Consider the following 20,725-nt stretch of genomic DNA (forward strand, 5'->3'; position numbering starts at 1 on the left):
GAGACAATTTAGAGAGAATGAGCTTTGGAGTCTGGTTTTATGGGATCCAGATACTTCCCAGTTGAGGGATCTTGGGCAAATCATTTAATCTATTTGAGATTCTGTTTCTTAACTGTAAAATGGGTATAATATTGACCTCTTAAAGACTGCTGTGAGAATCACATGAAATTGTATATGTGAAATTTACTCAGTGAATGAAATGCACCTCGTGAGCAGTGACTTTTCACCTTCAGCTACTCTACCAATCAGGCTTTGCCTTGAAAAGGGAATCTCCCTTCTGGGTTCCGGGTAAGCAACGTCTTCGTCTTGAGAGTTCCAGCCCTTTATTTTTTTTGTTTACCTTTTTATTTTATATTGGAGTATAGTTGATTAATAATGTTGTGATAGTTTCAGGTGTACAGCAAAGTGGTTCAGTTATACATATACATGTATTGATTCTTACCTGTGTCCGGCTGTAGTGGAAGCATGGAATCCTAACCACTGGACCACCAGGGAAGTCCCAGTTATCCATTTTATTTTATTTTATTTATTTTATTTTTTATATCTTTATTGGAGTATAATTGCTTTATAGTAGGTCTGTGTGTCTCTAGTAGGTCTGTGTCTTTATTTCTGTCTTACTTGATGAATCTCCTTATGTGCCCTTACTGTGCTGGGGGAATCGCTCAGGAGTCCACAAAGATCTGGAGACATTACACTGGTAAAAACAGTTAACAGAAGATTGAATAAGACTGAATTATTATTCTCATATTGGTGGTACCGATCAGGCTACTGTGCAGTGTAAGCTGAAGCTGTTGGGACACAGCTTCCTGGCTTGACCTTGTGTCCTTGGTCTGATTTCTTGTCTCCAAAATGTCCAACGCCCTGGGTTCTGGTTTTCATCCTTATCTCCCATCTTTAGACTATGCCCTCTGGCAATGCCCTAGAAACCTTGCCATTTTCAAATTTTTATTATTCCCTTGAGTTCTTTTGTTCTCTTTGTTCACTTTTCTGGCCATTTTGTTTTCTGCTTCATTCTTTCATAGGTTCAGATTTCTTTGTTCCTTTCATCCCCCTTTTCTTGGTTAGTTTTTCAGTTCTCTCATCTTTCGGTCTCCTTTACTCACCTCCGTTTTGTGTCTGATGAGATGTGGTTATCAGCAAAAAATCTGAGGAACTTTAGCATTTATCTCATCCTCCTCCGCCCCACATTCAACGCAGGCCTCTTTCCTACTGTATTTCTTCCTGAGTTCTCTAGTCTACATCTACATTCCATTATTTTTTATAATGGCTCATAAGGGACTCATATTTTTGAATGATTCTAATGGCTGAATGTTCTTCATGATATCAAATTGAAATTGGTCTCCTTATAACTTCTGTTAGTCCTAGTTCAAGTCTCTGAAGCTGTTAGAATATGTATAATTTCTCATCCACAGGCTATTCCTTCTTATATTAAAGAGAATTATTATTTTCCCCTCCTCTTTTCCTGGTTGAATATACCTGGTTGAACTTTTGTTTTAATCATTTCTCATATAATATTTTCTATACATATAATTTTATCTGTTATTCTTCTGTGAACCCACTCCAGTGTTTTTATGTCATTCCTTAAATGTGGGTCTTGGCAAATACCGTATGCTAACACATATATATGGAATTTAAGAAAAAAAAATGTCATGAAGAACCTAGGGGTAAGACAGGAATCAAGACCCAGACCTACTAGAGAACGGACTTGAGGATATGGGGAGGGGGAAGGGTAAGCTGTGACAAAGCGAGAGAGAGGCATGGACATATGTACACTACCAGACGTAAGGTAGATAGCTAGTGGGAAGCAGCTGCGTAGCACAGGGAGATCAGCTCGGTGCTTTGTGACCGCCTGGAGGTGTGGGATAGGGAGGGTGGGAGGGAGGGAGACGCAAGAGGGAAGAGATATGGGAACATATGTATATGTATAACTGATTCACTTTGTTATAAAGCAGAAACTAACACACCATTGTAAAGCAATTATACCCCAATAAAGATGTTAAAAAAAAATGTGGGTCTTGGGGTTTGACATAATAATCCAAACATGATCTGAAATACTTTATATTTAATCCTAATTAAATTTCATCTTCTTAATTTGGTTCTTTTTTTAAAATTGAAGTTTAGTTGATTTACAGCATTGTGTTAGTTTCCGGTGTACAGCAAAGTGATTCAGTTTTATATATATACATATATATGTATATATATAATCTATCTTTTTCAGATTCTCTTCCATTAAAGGTTATTATAAGATATTGAATATAGTTCTCTGTGCTATACAGTAGGTCCTTGATGTTTATCTGTTTTATATATGGTGGTGTGTGTGTGTTAATCCCAAACTCCTAATTTATCCCTCCCTCCCTCTTTCCCCTTTGGTAACCTAAGTTTGTTTTCTATGTCTGTGAGTCTATTTCTGTTTTGTAAATAAGTTCATGAGTATGATTTTTTGAGATTCTACATATAAGTGATATCATATAATATTTGTCTTTGACTTACTTCACTTAATATGATAATCTCTAGGTCCTTCCATGTTGCTGCAAATAGCATTATTTCATTCTTTTATATGGCTGAGTAATATTCCATCATATACACACACACACACACACACACACACACACACATATATATATATATATATATCTCCTACATTTTCTGTATGGTATATATACCATATATATATACACCACATCTTCTGTAGCCGTTCATCTGTCGATGGACATTTAGTTTGCTTCCTTGTCCTGGCTATTGTAAATAATGCTGCTGTGAACATTGGGGTGCATGTATCTTTCTGAATTAGAGTTTTTGTCTTTTCCTGATATATGCCCAGGAGTGGTATTGCTGAATCACATAGTAACTCTATTTTTAGTTTTATAAGGAATCTCCATACTGTTTTCCATAGTGACTGCACCAACTTACATTCCCACCAACACTGCAGGAGGGTTTGCTTTTCTCCACACCCTCTCCAGCATTTATTATTTGTAGATTTTTTTAATGATGGCCATTCTGACTGGTGTGAGGTGATACCTCATTGTAGTTTTGATTTGCATTTCTCTAATAATTAGCAATGTTGAGCATCTTTTCATGTGCCTGTTGGCCATCTGTATGTCTTCTTTGGAGAGATGTCTGTTTAGGTCTTCTGCCCATTTTTTGATTGGGTCATTAGTTTGTTTTTTTTATATTGAGCTGTTTGTATATTTTGGAAATTAATCGCTTGGCAGTCACATTGTTTGCAAATATTTTCTCCCATTCCGTAGGTTGTCTTTTCACTTCACTTATGGTTTCCTTTGCTGTGTTAATCTGATTCTTTATTCCACTCTTAATTGAAATTGCCTTTTAAAGCAGTCTGTCAGCCAATGGATTCGATATTTTTTCCAGCTTTTTTATCATCTGAAAATTAGTCATGATTTCCATCAATATTCATTCAAGTCATTGATAAAACTGTGCATCAGGACAAAACCAGGGCAGAGTTCTGAGACTTGGGGCTAGAAACCTATCCCTGGGGAAGACAGTTAATTAAGCAGCACTCACTGGGTGGTGCTGTTCAGTATTTGTCCACACTCAATATTCCAGCTCATACAGAACACATCTTGAAGCTTCTTCTCAGCTGTCTTGCTGAAATCTAGACACACACTGTTTCTGGCCTTCCTCTCTCACAAACCATATCACAAAAGTGTTCATAACATCAATTCAGCATCATTTTCTCTTTCTAAGCCTTCTCTGGAATTTCCTAGTAGTTATATTGTAAGTGCTTACAAACTCTGAAGCAGTTTAAACTGTTTCATAGATTAACGTCAATCTCCCTGTTCTGTCATCTACAGATTATACCATTTTCTACTTAAATTTTAGGGTAAAATGTACTTGTATCCAGTCTTCAATCATCTTTACCACCGCAAAATTTCCCAGAATATACCGACAATAGTCGCCCACACCCACCCCGCATCTTCAGATTCCTTCAGGAAGTTGGGATGTTACTCAACTGGGTTAACAGATGTGTGTGTATAAAAAATAATTTTTTCTTTTTTTTTTTTTACTAAACCATTTGTGAGATAGTTGCAGGCCTCATGCATGACATTTAACCCGAAAATATCTCAGCACATATTTCCTGAGAACGTGGAGGACATTTGTTTATATAAACACAGTATAACGATCGCTCTCAAGAAATTTAACATTGGTACAATACTGTTATCTAATATAGAATGTTTATTCCAATTTCCCCAATAATGTCCTTTATAACTATCTTTTCTTCTCTGTTTTGGGTCCAATCAAGGCTCACACACTGCATTTAGTCGTCAAATATCTTGAATCTCCTTTAATCTAGAATTGTTCCTTAACTTTTTTGGATCTTTCAGAATGTTGATATTTTTGAAGATTCTAGACCAGTTGTTTTGCATAATATCCCTCAATTTGGATTTGTCCAGTTGTTTTCTGGTTACTAGATTCAGGGTAAACATTTTTGGTGGGAATTCTACGTAGGTGAAGTTGTGTCCTTCTCAGTGCATTGCATCAGGAGGCTCATGATATCAATTTGTTCCCATTAACTACAAGGTTAAGTTAAACTATTTATGAGTAATATTCAGCAGATCTCTTTATGCAAAGGTACATTTTCTCCTTTGTACTAATACGTAATCTGTGAGGTGTTATTTTGAGACTGGTTGAATATCTAGCTCCCCAGTAACCTTTCTTGAGTAATGTTTTTAAACCTAAAGGAACTAAGATACCACTCATTTCTAACTGAAATTGAGCTTTTTTTATTTGTGTAAATCTCCAGTGCTGACACAGTGTAGGTATTTGAATATGTATTAAAATTATGATCAATTATAGTATGGATCGGACATAGTCTGATTGTTCCCTAACTAGAATACTTGGTTTACCAGACCTGTTAGTGACCTGTTAATGACTCCTCTCCTCCCTAAAGTTCTGGTCTTTCTGAAATTAAGTGAAACTCTACTAAGACTGCCACCCATATTTCCGATTTCTCCCTTCCTTAAAATTATTTATTCCATATTTCTGTAACAAAGTCTTCATATTATCTATTAGACCTTTCACCTCGGCTTCTCTCCATCTTTTCTTGTCACCTTTTTATTTTCTTTTTAAAAAAATTTTTTATTTTATATTGGAGTGTAGGTGATTTACAATGTTGTGTTAGTTTCAGGTGTACCACAAAGTGATTCAGTTATACATATACATGTATCTGTTCTTTTTCAAGTTTTTTTCCCATTTAGGTTATTATAGAATATTGAACAGAGTTCCCTGTGCACACCTTTTTATTTTCAATGTTGCTTCCCCTTCCTTGAACAGGAAGAATTGTAGAAAGACAGGGTACCAAAGTCTCCACTTTACATAAAGCTGTGACCTCACCACTAACAAATGGGAAATTTAAATTTATGTCACTGTCTTAGAGGAGAAAAGAAATGTTACTTTATCATCATTTTCATTTTGGTTCCTGGAAATTCTTAATATACACTTTCTGTGCAAATAAACTATGGGCTTCAACAAGTTTGCTACATGTTCTGTAAGTCATAGTCACCTCCATAAGCTCCAGGGAAGTTAACAATTTTAGATGCAGGGAGTGAACCAAACTTCGTAGTTTAAACAAGTCAATCATTTTATGCATTTAACCAATTAGGGTTTTTTTTTTTTTTAAGGACTTTTTAAAAAGAGCATATTCTCCTGTTCTAAATCTAAAGATTCTTTTCCAATATGTTACTTCCAACTGTTTCACAGGCATTCGGGGAGAGGGAAGAAATGAAAAAAAAATCCTCAGATTGTAAAGATTCTGCATCATGTAACCATATGTGTAATGTTTAAATAGCTAAAATTATCCTTTTCCTCCTAGATCCACATCTCCATTAGCAAGGCTTCATGGATCGTCCATCTTGGAGAGGCACCACCTGGAGTACAGTAAGACTCTTCTGCAGGACGAGGTACGTGGGTCTCTCTCTCTCTCTAGGGCAGCTCACAAGCTCTGGATCAAAGCACTAACCCACAGAAAATGCTTAGAAAGAGGACAGCCTTGAGTTCAGGTGGTTGACAGTATATACCCTTATTGAAGTCAATTGATAGAAATTGCTATATTGCAATAGTTTTTGAACAGCCAAGTTGGAAGTAGCTGAGATAGAGAAGAGAAGAGCCATGGAAAGTCACAGAATCTCTGTGGGTTTGTGAAGAAAGAAGCAAAAGCTTAAGGTGGATGTGAGAGGGCTCTATGCACCCTGGGTATGTATGAATGTAAAGAGAAAAGGAGGCTACACAGCCACTGCTTTTCTGATTCATGTGGTATGCACTGTAAGGCACTGTCTGTATCTTTGAGAAAGTCAAGCTTTGGTAGTTGGGGGGTAGGCATGAAATCAGGCTGTGAGACAGATCGGACAACTGCCATCAGAGGCACTGAGTGAATCTCCCAAGAGTTCCAGAGGGAGGTGTCACATTCAGGAGTGGGCAGGACATAGGGGAGAAGAGGGGCGAGATCAGGAAGCTTTTCACAGGAAGTGGCTTAAGCTTGGTCTTGAATTCACTTTGATTTATGCAATATCATGTACTACTACTAACCTTCTGTAGAAGGCAGTCATTATTCTTTTTACTGATTTTATTTGAGGGGTATATAGGCTTGTGAGAAAGGTGATGAATATAATCTAGTTATACTTTAAAAAAATATATCTTGAGAAAATTCTAACCCAGAATGAATCATTAGTAGATGGAGGGGAATACTGTTTTGTCTCGACAGAGAAACGGTCTAGAATCATACGAGTTCGTTAGGATAAATAAGCCCTCGGGAGAGTGGAGCTTTTTTCAGTTTCAATAATAATCTTTTTTTAGGCTCAGGGGACGCGGGGGTATATGGAAATATGTCCAAGTTTAGAAAGATAACACTACATTCTTCTAGATAATCAAAAACCAAGTGGGAAAACTTGTAAGACAGGGCAACCAGGGAGAAAAGTGGAAAAACAAAACAAATAAACACATGATTTAAAGGTTTTCAACAGCCTGTGATTGCAGGCTGCATCCAGACAGGGGGACATAGACCATCTGCGTCAGAATGATCGATTTCACAGGGCGGAGGTGGGCGGGCTTTTAAAAACACATCCTGGGCTTCATCCTGCGCTTACCAGGCTCCCTGGGGATTGGACCCAGGAATCTGCATTTTAATAAGAATTTTCGTAATTCTCATGTGTAGCCAGGACCTGTGCCTGCAGTAGTATCATAAAAAGGATGATAATATCTGTCCTATGAGAATTAGAAAGAGTAGAATTGAAAGTAGTTCAGGAAGATAAGAGTAAATTGTTATTATCCAATTTGTTATGAGTCTTTGTTTTACTGGTTGGGACAGTCTTGTATTTTTGAGTAAGAATTTTCCATTCATCCCACTGATTACATATACCACAGGCAGGTAGTATCAAAAATAATTCATTTAATTTTACGTTTACCTACTAATGAAAAATATATTTTTAAACCTTTACAGCCAAATGTTTAAGTGCTTAACTTTGGAAGGCTCCTAGTAGCTCATATGTTTTTCCTTTCTGGGATTTGAGAGTTTATAATAGAGTTGTTGTTTTCCATCTTAATTTTTTTAATGTTATTTACTCTGCAGTCTGAACTGGTTTTGATGGCTATATAAAGGCTTATTATTCTTTCTAAAAAGGAATATTGCATCTTAGTAATCTGTACCACCTTGGCGAGGACCTGTCTACAGTGCTATTCGACCTGCTAATTGCAGACTTTTAAGGGTTGTAAATAGAGTCGCTAGGCAATAAATGCAATCACAGAGCATTTTATGAGCAGGCAAATTGAATGCTGAAAAAAATGAAATTTTAACCATCAGATGTTCTTTTTTGAGACAATACAGTTGTCTCAGTACATTTTTTTTTGAGAGACAATACAGTTCTTTTATTTATTTATTGTATAAAGAAAATATTTACACTTAAAACTAATTTTTTTACATAAGGGAAATCCTTATGATTTATCTAGCAGTTTTGTCATATTGTGGACGTTACTTATTTTGTTTTGTATATTATCAGGCTTTGAACTAAAATATCTTTATGTCCCAGTAGAGTTGGATTCCCTGCTTTGAGGACAGAACCATCTGTATTCTAAACTAGTCAGAAATCCACCCTTTAACCTAATGAATAGGTGGAAAAGTCTTGTTAGCCAAATTTGTCAGAATAGAAACTAACACTACAATGTACTGTCGGAATGACAAAATGCATTGCTCAGCATAAATAACAACATTTTTATTATTCAAAACACTTCATGAACTTTATTTATGCTTTTTCACACTGACCTTGTATTATACAAAGAAGAAATGAAGAAGAAATTAAATATTTTGTGTATGGTCACCAGCAAACCACAAACATGTTGGCAATCTTCTCTTATGGGTGTCGCATGTACCACATTGGAGACTAGAACTCATCTCCCCTGAGTGCCCTCATCAGGATGAATTGGAGCCATTTCTATTTTGGTGTGCTACGCAGAACTTATATTTTATTGCCATTTTCATGGCACTAGGAGAACAAAAACGGCCTGTTATTGGTAGAGGGGGGAGCAAAGTTAGACTCTTTCTGTGGGCAGGTGAAACCAGCTGAGCAGATGGGGGCCCAGCTGGAGTGGGGCTGGGACAGAGGCCTCCTCTCTTGTTCTGTGCACCTGTCTCTACATCACGTGTCCAGCACAATTCCCCGGAAGAACAAATGGAATATTATAGACTTATCTATATTTTAAATTAATGACAATAGTTGTTGTAAAAATTACACATGCCCACTATAAAAATTCAAGCAATAGGAAACATTCCAAAGATAAATATTAAAAAATCACTTTAAATCCTGTCACTCAGAAATAGACATTTCATTAACATTTAATGAAATTCATTGTAGCCCTCTGTGAATATATAAAGGGAGAAGGACAGAAACAATTTTAGAAAAATGGGATCTTACTATCCAAGCTATTTTTTTGGTTAGAGTTTTTATTTAATTAAGTTTATTGAAGTGTAATGTATGTACAATAAGTGGCATCCCTTTAATGTGTTTTTCATAAAAATTCTATGAATTCTATTCATACACCTGGGAACTACCACACTCAAGATACAGAACACTTCTGTCATCCCAAAGGATTCCTTTTGCCCCCGGGCAGTCAATGCCGCTCTCTCCTCCCAACCCGAAGCAACCATTGAAATGTTTTTAGTCACTATAGTTTAAATCTTCTAGATTTTTATATAAATGAAATCATGCAATAATTACTCTTTTGTGCTGGGTTCTTTCATACAGAATAATAATGTGATTTGTTCGTGCTGAATGAATGAATCAGCAGTGATTCATTCCTTTTCATTGCTGAGTGGTAGTCCATTTATTTTAAATGAAAATTTTAATTCTACTTGAATTTAACAGAAGAAACTTTTTTTTAATGGAAAGAATTACAGAACTTCAGAGGACTGTGTTCTTATCACAAGAGATATTAGTTCTTAAAGAGAACCCTAAAATCAATAACTGGTGATTACGGGAAAGTGTGAAAAACTATAACGACCATTTAGATGTTTGATTTTAGACCATACGTGTTAACTTTACATCATCCATGAACTCCCTGCTATGAAACATGAAACAATTAGAATACTTATACTGCTTCCAGCATCTCCACCTCTGTTTTATAAGGTATTTATTATCATTAAAAGTATTTTTTTTACTGTTATCAGTAGTTATAAAATTCACTTTGCTCTATAATTTCCACAATTGTCTATTTTTTTTAAACCAGAGCATTTATTGCATGACTAATGGTTGAAATCCCTAAGATGAACTGGATCCTACCCCAGTGGCTCTCTTGGGTTAGGTGTTGTTTCCCCCAGAATCCATGCCTGAATCTTCAGTATACAATCTGTAGGTGCTTCACTTGCCCGGCTCCAGTGGTGTTCTGTCCTCAGCCTCGGCACTCCAGGCACACTTCCTCTTCTGCCTGGTAGGGCAGCCACATTGGTCACAGGTGTGCCTCTGAAGGTGGGAGGCCTTAGAGCCACAGTGTGCGTCTCATTGTGATGCTTTCCAAATGACAGTGTTCCCTTTGTCATCTCTTTTCTGTGGCCAAGACCAAAGAGGCACAATTGTTTATTCCTAATTCTACTTTTAAATGGGCCTGATACTTAACCTCAGTCTTTCTACCATGGCTTGTCCATTCCTGTGTATTTTATTTTATCTTGATTAGCTCGATTTGTGTTATTTGATAGTTTCTCCCAGAGAGTCTAAGCTAAGTACATGCCTAAGATCTGTTTGTTACATTTAGTTTTGAAAGTCAGTTTGGCAGAATATAAAGGTCTTGGGTCACTTTCTTTTTCTCAGAAATTGTAGGAAATTGCTCCAATGTCTTTCGGCATTGAAGCATTACCCTGAGAGGTATAAATGGCCAACCTGATTTTCTCCCTCACGTGACTTGATTTTTCTGCATAGATACTCATGTGATTCTTTTTTGTTTGTTTTTTTTATACTGCAGATTCTTATTAGTCATCAGTCTTATACACATCAGTGTATACATGTCAATCCCAATCGCCCAATTCAGCACACCACCATCCCCACACCACAGTTTTCCCCCCTTCATGTCCACACGTTTGTTCTCTACATCTGTGTCTTAACTTCTGCCTGCAAACCGGTTCATCTGTACCATTTTTCTAGGTTCCACATACATGCGTTAATATACGATATTTGTTTTTCTCTTTCTTACTTCACTCTGTATGACAGTCCTTAGATCCATCCACGTCTCAACAAATGACTCAATTTCGTTCCTTTTTATGGCTGATATTCCATTGTATATATATGTACCACAACTTCTTTATCCATTCATCTTTCGATGGGCATTTAGGTTGCTTCCATGACCTGGCTATTGTAAATAGTGCTGCAATGAACATTGGGGTGCATGTGTCTTTTTGAATTATGGTTTTCTCTGGGTATATGCCCTGTAGTGGGATTGCTGGATCATATGGTAATTCTATTTTTAATTTTTTAAGGAACCTCCATACTGTTCTCCATAGTGGCTGTATCGATTTACATTCCCACCAACAGTGCAAGAGGGTTCCCTTTTCTCCACACCCTCTCCAGTATTTGTTGTTTGTAGATTTTCTGATGCTGCCCATTCTGACTGGTGTGAGGTGATACCTCATTGTAGTTTTGATTTGCATTTCTCTAATAATTAGTGATGTTGAGCAGCTTTTCATGTGCTTCTTGGCCATCTGTATGTCTTCTTTGGAGAAATGTCTATTTAGGTCTTCTGCCCAGTTTTGGATTGGGTTGTTTGTTTCTTTAATATTGAGCTGCATGAGCTGTTTATATATTTTGGAGATTAATCCTTTGTCCATTGATTCGTTTGCAAATATTTTCTCCCATTCTGAGGGTTGTCTTTTCGTCTTGTTTATGGTTTCCTTTGCTGTGCAAAAGCTTTGAAGTTTCATTAGGTCCCATTTGTTTATTTTTGTTTTTATTTCCATGACTCTAGGAGATGGATCAAAAAAGATCTTGCTGTGATTTATGTCAGAATGTTCTTCCTATGTTTTCCTCTAAGAGTTTTATAGTGTCTGGTCTTACATTTAGGTCTCGAATCCATTTTGAGTTTATTTTTGTGTATGGTGTTAGGGAGTGTTCTAATTTCATTCTTTTACACGTAGCTGTCCAATTTTCCCAGCACCACTTACTGAAGAGGCTGTCTTTTCTCCATTGTATATCTTTTCATATGATTCTTAATTCTTCATATTTTAGTAACTTTGTCTGAATGTCTGGGTATTGACCATTCTGCATCTATTTTTTCCTTGTCATGGGTTACACTTATGATCCATAGAATTCTTTTTTTTTTAATTTCAGGAAAGTTTTTTATTTTCATTGTATCTTTGAACATTTTTCTGATACACTGGGAATACCAATTATGTATATATTGAGTCTTCTTGCCATTTATTTGTTATGTTCTTTATATATATATATATATTTATTTTTAAAATATTTATTTATTTATGGCTCCGTCAGGTCTTAGTTTCGGCACATGGGATCTTTCGTTGCGGCGCATGGGCTCTTAGTTGCATTGCATAGCCTTCTAGTTGTGGCGCACGGGCTCAGTAGTTGTGGTGTGCGGGCTTAGTTGCCCCACAGCATGTGGGATCTTAGTTCCCCAACCAGGGATTGAACCCGCATCCCCTTCATAGGCAGGCGGATTCTTAACCACTGGACCACCAGGGAGGTGCCTGTATATTTTCATAGATTTATTCTTTTCCATTTTAATTTCCTCAAGACTGTGGACTATGTCTCTTGCTGCAGTTCACTTGCTTATTCTATTTGAGTATAGCTTTAATGTGGATTTCATCAATTATATTGCTTTTATGTTCAATTCCATTTTTTTCATTCTACTACTAGTTCTGCTAGTTCACTTTTAATTTTACTGTTGCCTTGCAGTCTCCTCTTTAAGTTCTTATGGTTTTGAAACTATGGATATTACTGGTGTGAATTTTTCATGTTCCACTGGGTATTTCCTTTGATATATTTTTCATTTGCTTTTTGTGTTCCTTTCTTCCGTTGTTATTTTCTTAGGCGCATACACTACATTTATGTACTCAGTCAACTACTGAAAGACATTTATGTGATTTCTGATTCAGGGTTGTTACGTATGGTGTTCTGTGACTCTCTAGTACATGTCTTTCTGTGAATACACGTGTGTATTTCTGTTTGGTATGTACCTAGAAATAGAGTTGCTTGGCCAAAGGATGAGCATATGTTCAACTTTGGTGAATGCTGACAAGCAGTTTTCCAAAATGGTTGTACTAATATATGTTCTTACCAACAGTTCCAGTGGCTCTCCATCCTCTCCAACACTTTGTACTTTCCACCCTTCTCATTTTAGTCACTCTGATGGGAATGTAGTGACATTGCACTGAATTTAATTTGTGTCAAATTAAATAGCATTGATTAACATGAACTACAGTTTATATTTATTAACCTTTTGAAATTCTCTGTTTTGGGGTTGCTTTGTTCTCAACTTGATTTGTAGGAATTCTTTATTCTGGTTTATATATCTTTTGTCAGAAATCTGTATTGCAAATATTTTCTCCCTTTCTGTGAATTGCCTTTTTACTCTTAATGTTGGATTTGGATGAATAGAAGTTCTTAATTTTAATGTCCATTTGATCAAGTTTTTAAAGATTAGCTGTTTTTTTCTCATCTTAAAAACCTTTGACTATTGAAGGTAATGAAGATATTTTTCTCTATAACTGGTATTGTTCTACCTTTCTCATTTAGATCCACAATCTTTTTACAACTTATTTTTTTTTAAATAAATAAATTTATTTTTGGCTGCGTTGGGTTTTCATTGCTGTGTGCAGGCTTTCTCTAGTTGCAACCAGAAGGGGCTACTCTTTGTTGCAGTGTGTGGGCTTCTCATTGTGGTGGCTTCTCTTGTTGTGGAGCATGGGCTCTAGCTGTGCAGGCTTCAGTAGTTGTGGCTCACAGGTTCCAGAGCGCAGGCTCAGTAGTTGTGATGCACGGGCTCAGCTGCTCCGCAGCATGTGGGATCTTACCGGACCAGGGCTCAAATCCGTGTCCCCTGCATTGGCAGGCGGATTCTTAACCACTGTGCCACCAGGGAAGTCCACAACTTATCTTTATATATGGTTTGATGTAGAGATCAATATACATTTTTCTGTCCAGGTGGAAATCCAGATGACCCGGCACCATTTATTAAAAAGGCCACCGTTGGCTTCCCTGGTGGCGCGGTGGTTGAGAGTCCGCCTGCCGATGATGCAGGGGACACGGGCTCGTGCCCCGGCCCAGGAAGATCCCACATGCCGCGGAGCAGCTAGGCCCGGGAGCCATGGCCGCTGAGCCTGCGCGTCCGGAGCCTGTGCTCCGCAATGGGAGAGGCCACAACAGTGAGAGGTCCGCGTACCGCCAAAAAAAAAAAAAAAAAAAAAGCCACCCTTTTCTCACTTCACTTCAGTGAGACCTTTTGTCATAAATCAGGTAACTGATTATAAAATAAGGTGGACTGCTTCCGTACTCTCTATTCTGTTCCACTGATCAGTTTCTCCTTTGTCAATATCATACCATCTTAACTACTATAGCTTTATAATAAATCTTAATTTCTTTCAGTGTAAATTCTCCAGCTTTGTTCTACTTCAAGTCTGTCTTGGATTTTATTAAGCCTTTGTATTTTCATTTGAATTTTAAAATCAGTTTGTCAATTTACGTACACATATCCACAAACCTGTTGGTGTTCTGGTTGCAATTGCATTGAGTCCATAGATTTTGTGTTCTTGTGGTCTTTATGCAGAGGTTTTATGCAGTCGTTTGTTTTGAAAATGACTCATTCCTTAATGGAATTTGCCATCTGCCGAAGAATCCTGTGAGGAAGGGCAGAAATGCACTGAGGACAGCCTCAGCTTCCTATTTATTGTCTCAAACACTGCCTCACTGAGTCTATTTCTTTGGTCTGGGGAACACACCTCTTTAATTTGGGCTTTCCAGAAGTTGGGAAGGCTCATGTTAAGCAAAGCCCTTGAAGCTAAAGGCTGTGTGTTAAGATCCGGCCATCGATGCCAAACTTCCTGCCATCACTTCTTGTTACCCAAGGCATTCTCTTTGGCACAGATGACTAAGTAATAGGAGTCAGTGCAGATATATGTCAGCATAGCTTTCCCATCAATTCCTCTTCTGCTGCTGCTCTGTGTTGTCAAACTGGATTTTTGAGGGACATCCTTCCTTCTTCTGTGTGCTGTCCACATCCTAAGACCTCTTGCTCTGATTAAAAGATCACTGGCTCTGCCTTTGCTTACTCAAAAAAAACCTGCATGCATGTATATATGTTTAATCCTCAACTTGTTCCAAAATGTTTTTAATGGAGTGTCCAAAAAATATAACATTAAAGAAAAAAAATGAGGGCTAATGGGAATATAAAAATAAGATGATGTATGGTGAAGGCCCAAAATGTATACGGTGAAAAGTATAAACATTTATTAGACATGGGCCACAGATTTGGTCAAGAGCTTTCTAGCAACTAATACAAAACAGAAACAGGATCTTTTATGTGAATCTATAACCACAGCTGAAAAAGAAACCACTTAGAAGCTCTTCTAAGAACCTTAGCTGTGACAGAAGGAAAAGAGAAAATAGAATATTAAGAAAGGGTTTTTCAATTAGAGGCCTGTGCAGTGTTTTTAGATGAAAGTGAAAATGAGTGAGAAGAGTGAAAATAAGGAATATTGTGCTATCAACAAAGGAAGCAGTACTGAAAAGGGTTGAGTGTACACTTTTTTCTTAATTATACTAATTTTAAAAGTGTGACATTAATCATCTTTTTAAAAAATCCAGTATTGATTTACTTTGTAAAGTGAAAGACCTTTTGACAATCTGTCTGCTTTAATATAGCTGTTTCATTATTTTGGATTAGAAAAAGGTATGACTTAAATGAAGTTTAACAGTATTAAGCCATATTTATTTTTATCTCTTTATATATAGCTTTTCTCTCTCACATATATTTAGCAAATAGCAACAGGTATCCAGGTTTAAAAATAAAAGTACCTGTATTAAAGTAATTGGTGCCTAAAGAATACTGATTTACTTGGTTGATGGTTGTGTAGTCTGTACAGTCTGGCGTTTGGTAGACTCAAGGTCTATCCTAAGGGATTATTTATTTAAACTCAGCAGCCTTTTTTGTGTGACCCCTCTCCCCATTCTATGTTTTTATTTGGCTCTTTTTTTTTAAGTTTATATTTGTTTTAATTTTTAAAAATTACATATATTTAATGTATACAACATGCTGTTTTGATATACATATGTAGTAAAATGATTACTACAGTCATTAATTAACATTAACCTTTTTGTGTGTGTGTGGTGAGAACACCTGAGATCCACTCTTTTAGCAAATTTTTCAGTATATAATAAGGATTAAAATGACTTCATGTGCTATTTGTCCAGAAGTTTAAGGCATTTCCACACGACCCCAACTTTTTGTCCTTAGTACAGCAGTCAAGGATGACTTTAAGTGCTACTGGATCTATGAAGTATGTGTCGGAATTACGTAATACACATTATTTTGGGAACATGATAACGTGTATCAGTGAACAGATAAAGACAGTGACTCAGTGATGTAAATATGCCACTGGGTCCCCACCAGTCCAAGGGCAGGCCACCAGTGTACCAAAATCAGGGGCAGGTTAAGTGGGATTAAAATGACAAATGGCCCACTTACTCTTCCTTCTTCCTGGTCAATCCAGACCAGGTTAAAAATAACCTGTATCCAGACAATTTGGTGCAGAGATTATGCCCAAGGGGCTGCTGTGCACTGTCTCAAGTAAGACGTTAATTTTGATCTAGACAAGCTTTCTTTTTGTTCATTATAGTGTCCAACAGCCATTTCTTCCTTCTATCAATTTAAAAATATAGCTGCTATTATGAACTCATTATTTTAACAAATATTACAACTTGCTTTTCTACTACTTATATCTGCTGTGTACAATACCATTTTTCTTGTCATGGAAGCTGTTATAAAAAGATGACTTAGGGCTTCCCTGGTGGCGCAGTGGTTGAGAGTCCGCCTGCCGATGCAGGGGACGCGGGTTCGTGCCCTGGTCCGGGCAGATCCCACATGCCGCGGAGCGGCTGGGCCCGTGAGCCATGGCCACTGAGCCTGCGCGTCCGGAGCCTGTGCTCTGCAACGGGAGAGGCCACAACAGTGAGAGGCCCGCGTACCGCAAAAAAACACACACACAAAAAACCATGACTTAAATGGAGGTTTGTATTATGTATACAGTAACACATAATTCTAGTCTACTTCTTGCTAATATTTCAATCTCCTGGAATAACAGAGCTGTATTTGGTCTTGGGTTTGCAATTCTATTTTTACCTGGGGATTACCTCAAAACTTTATATAACAGTAATACTGATATATAATAAATAATTTAAGTATATTTTGTAGCAACTTATAGTTCTGAAATGCATTCCCAGTTATCTCATTTGCATCAACATCCCATAAATATTTATTGATCACAGACTGAGTGCTAGGCAGTTAGCAGGGCAGCTGTTATTATCCCCATTTGATACAACAAATACAGATGTTAAGTGAGGTGTTCAGGATTATACAACTACCAAGTGGGGAAGCTGGGAGCTGAACCTGGGCTCCTTGCTGAGAGGCAGTGTGGTGCCCTGCTGCACTGGTTTAAATATCTGCTCTGCTGTGTACTAGCTGTTTAACCTTGAGCAATTACCTAACCTCTCTATGCTGTGGTTTGTTGTGCAATTAAGAGTGTTCATAGAGCACTAACAACAGTGCCCGGGAAGTGGTAAGCATTAGGTGAGTGTTTACTATTATTATTTGGTGCTTGACCCAGTATTCTTTTCTACATTATGCTGCCTCTATCTCCACATAGGTGAATAGACTGTTTCCTCCTTTCCAGTGGAATTTTTCTGTATTTCATAACTGTTAACTTCATTTGGCAAAACCCACTATACATTTGTCCTTTGGCCTGTATTCCTAAAATGGTGTTTTTGGAATATCATACCTTTTAAAAAACACTCCCAGATTTACACTCTCATTTTCTAGAACACTAAAAATTGAGGCTGATCCATGTATGAAGAGATTATTAGTGGGAAACTCTTTGAAGAAAGGTATAGTTAAGTCTTTGTAAAATATAATCGCAAGACATCATTTTAAGAACAACTTGGAAGAATTTACTTTTTCCTATGTGTATGTGAGTACTATTGTAATCTGCAGCTTCTGAAAGTTTTCCAGCAGTTTCTGGAATCACTCTGAAATTATCTAGTAAATAATTCAACATGTCTAACAATCGGATAAATACCAGATATGCTTTATTAAGGCTCCTCAATTACTACAGAAAATTTTAAATCAATTGTTTTTGTTGAAATGGTCCTGGAAGAAAACACTTATTTCCTCCAAAATCTTATACATTGATTACCTGAATATTTGCTAATGATACCCGTTTTTATAGTTTAAATTACCTTACTCAAAGTACAGTAGAGGGGTAACCTAATCCAAGAGAGAAAACTGAAAGCAAAAAAAGTGAAAGACCTAGTTGTTCTTCTTTCTATAATAGGATAACCTATGTTATTAAGCATTGTTTGGTTTGTATATTGAATCAAAGGCAAATTAATGATGGCACTTTATTGTGAATTTTCATCTTACAGAGTTTAAACATCTTCCAGAACCTAAATAAACGCCAGTTTGAAACAGTTATTCATTTGTTTGAAGTTGCAATAATAGCAACTGACCTGGCTTTATATTTCAAGTAAGTACAGAACTCCCTTGTACTCTGTGTGGTTCTGCCTTCTGTAAATGGTCCGTTGCCTTAAAGTTAAAAGGTATTTATTTACACACACAGTTCTGTTCTTTTTGTATTATCAATAGAATACCCTTAAGATGCCTGACAATGAATTTACTAGACATCTGGAAACATATTTTAAAAATCTAAGCCCCTAATATTAGTTTATCTGAAGAAATTTGAATTAAAGAATATGCAGCAAGGTAGGTGCACTGCCAGAAGAGCGACGCTACAAAACCTTACGAGGTGACTTTTGTCCTGGTGAATTCATCGTAGTCCACAATCTGGTATTTAGAGCTGCAGCCTCAGACATTTGCTCCTGCCAGAGTCCGAGAGTTGAAAAATCTTGGTGATACTGATGCACATTAACAAACTCAAAAAATGCTGACTTATATACAGCAGAGCACTAACCCTATTTATAATAATAATAATGATTACCAAGGAGGCCAGATACTCCAGGCTTCCGCGCAATTTCTTGTCGGTGAATTATAAAGTTTAAAATGTATTAGAACAAGGTGAACTAGTTATAGGATCTAAGTATTTAACAACTTGGATGGGCAGTATTAAATTGTGCCTCTCTGATCCTTCTTCATTAAAAATTTATGTTAAATAGTTCAAACATGAAGACAGATATTTAGAAATATATAACTGATATCCGAATAGCTATAGCTCAGATTCAACAAATGCTAAGATTTTGTCTTACATCTTTCTTTTTTTAAGGGGAAAAAGTGATGCAATTGAGGCATCCCATGCCCACTCTATAATGAAAACCCTCTCCCCTTCTCCTTCGTAGATACCACCATCCTGATATTGCTGTGTATTCATCCTTCCTATTCATGTTTTTATATGGCATTAAGTGTGTTTAAAATTTTTCCATAAATGGTATCATACCGTGTATACCTTTCTGCAGCTTGTTTTCACACAATGTTTTGAAGATTTAGCTTGGTGGTAAATGGAAATCCAGTTCATTCTTATTATTTTTTATTTTTTTGCGGTACGCGGGCCTCTCATTGCTGTGGCCTCTCCCGTTGCGGAGCAGAGGCTCCGGACGCGCAGGCTCAGCGGCCATGGCTCACGGGCCCAGCTGCTCCGCAGCATGTGGGATCTTCCCGGACCGGTGCACGAACCCGTGTCCCCTGCATCGGCAGGTGGACTCTCAACCACTGCGCCACCAGGGAAGCCCTAGTTCATTCTTTTTAAATGTATATTCACCTGTGTGAATATACCATAATTTAGCCATTCTTCTATTCATGGACATTTAGATTATTTCCAATTTTTCATCACTGCCTACATTGTATATCCTTGTATATATATGAGAGTTTCTGTAAAGTACATATCTAGAAATGGGATTGTTGTAGGGTTTGCATATTTTAAATTTTATACCACATTGCAAATCTACTGCCCTCCTGAGTAGGTATGCCAATTTAAACTCCCACCAGCAGCATACAGGAGTCCCTGTTATCCCATATCTGGACTCTTCCTGATCTGGGCTTACTTAAATCTATTTATTTTGTTAATCTGAGTGTGAGATGGTATTTTATCGTTCACACTTGTATTTTCGTATCTTTTCATATATTTTGGCTTCTAATTTTTTGTTGGTTTTATGCATTACAGTGTTTCATCACAGCCTATGGCCTTTTATGTTATCTTTTTTTGTCACATGTAACTCTTAGTTTTAATGTATTCAAACTTAACAGTTTTTTTTCCCTTTCTGGCTGGTGCTTTTTCTGTCTTAAACCCTTTCTATGTCAAAGTTACACAGCCATTCCCTGTTCCGCTCCCCTTGCCCCTTTGATCCACTACATGGACATTTGATGAAAACTGGGAACATAAAACCTGAAAAGCACGCATTAAAGACACTTTATCTCTGGTCTTATATGCTAAAATTGTTGCACAGCTGTATCTTTTTTAGGAAGAGAACTATGTTTCAAAAAATTGTTGATGCCTGTGAAAAAATGGAAACTGAAGAAGAGGCCATCAAATACGTAACCATTGATCCAACCAAAAAAGAGATTATCATGTGAGTAGTCAGAATTTTATTTCTCTTTTGGCAAAAATAACTTGTTTTATATTTCTATTTTAACACTTTTTGTTTTCTTTTAAAGGGCAATGATGATGACTGCGTGTGACCTGTCAGCTATAACCAAGCCCTGGGAGGTACAAAGTCAGGCGAGTAGTTCCCCTTTTCTTTCGCATACTCGGGCTCTGTCTAGGTCCCATGTGAAAGAGAACATGAAGGTATCAGGCAACCTCAGAATTTAATGATAGCTATCAGTTATATGACTATATATTTTGTAAGCAATTATCTTCATCACCCTGGTCTTGTCCTCTGAAACAACAGGTTTATAATTTACAAAGAAGAAAAAGGAATTTAAGAAGTTAAGACAAAAGTACAATGTTCCCTGTTGGGTTTCTGTTAGTGCAGAAAAGCAAACAGCTTTCAAGAGCTCA

General features: G+C 37.0%; 1 protein-coding gene across 3 annotated transcripts in view; it reads left to right on the forward strand.

Moving 5' to 3' along the window:
• Nucleotides 1-20,725, forward strand: part of PDE6C (phosphodiesterase 6C) — a 75,662-nt gene that overhangs the window by 49,536 nt on the left and 5,401 nt on the right. For 2 of the 3 annotated variants that reach the window (XM_049696727.1, XM_049696728.1), the window contains 4 exons: nucleotides 5,831-5,918; nucleotides 18,141-18,241; nucleotides 20,172-20,294; nucleotides 20,380-20,447. In XM_049696727.1, coding sequence (XP_049552684.1) covers nucleotides 5,831-5,918; nucleotides 18,141-18,241; nucleotides 20,172-20,294; nucleotides 20,380-20,447 — 380 coding nt within the window. The remainder of the gene's footprint in view (nucleotides 1-5,830; nucleotides 5,919-18,140; nucleotides 18,242-20,171; nucleotides 20,295-20,379; nucleotides 20,448-20,725) is intronic. The other variant, XM_049696729.1, reaches the window with a different exon arrangement.

Source organism: Orcinus orca, chromosome 14, assembly GCF_937001465.1.
Source record: "Orcinus orca chromosome 14, mOrcOrc1.1, whole genome shotgun sequence".
In the NCBI taxonomy this organism is placed as follows: Eukaryota; Metazoa; Chordata; class Mammalia; order Artiodactyla; family Delphinidae; genus Orcinus; species Orcinus orca.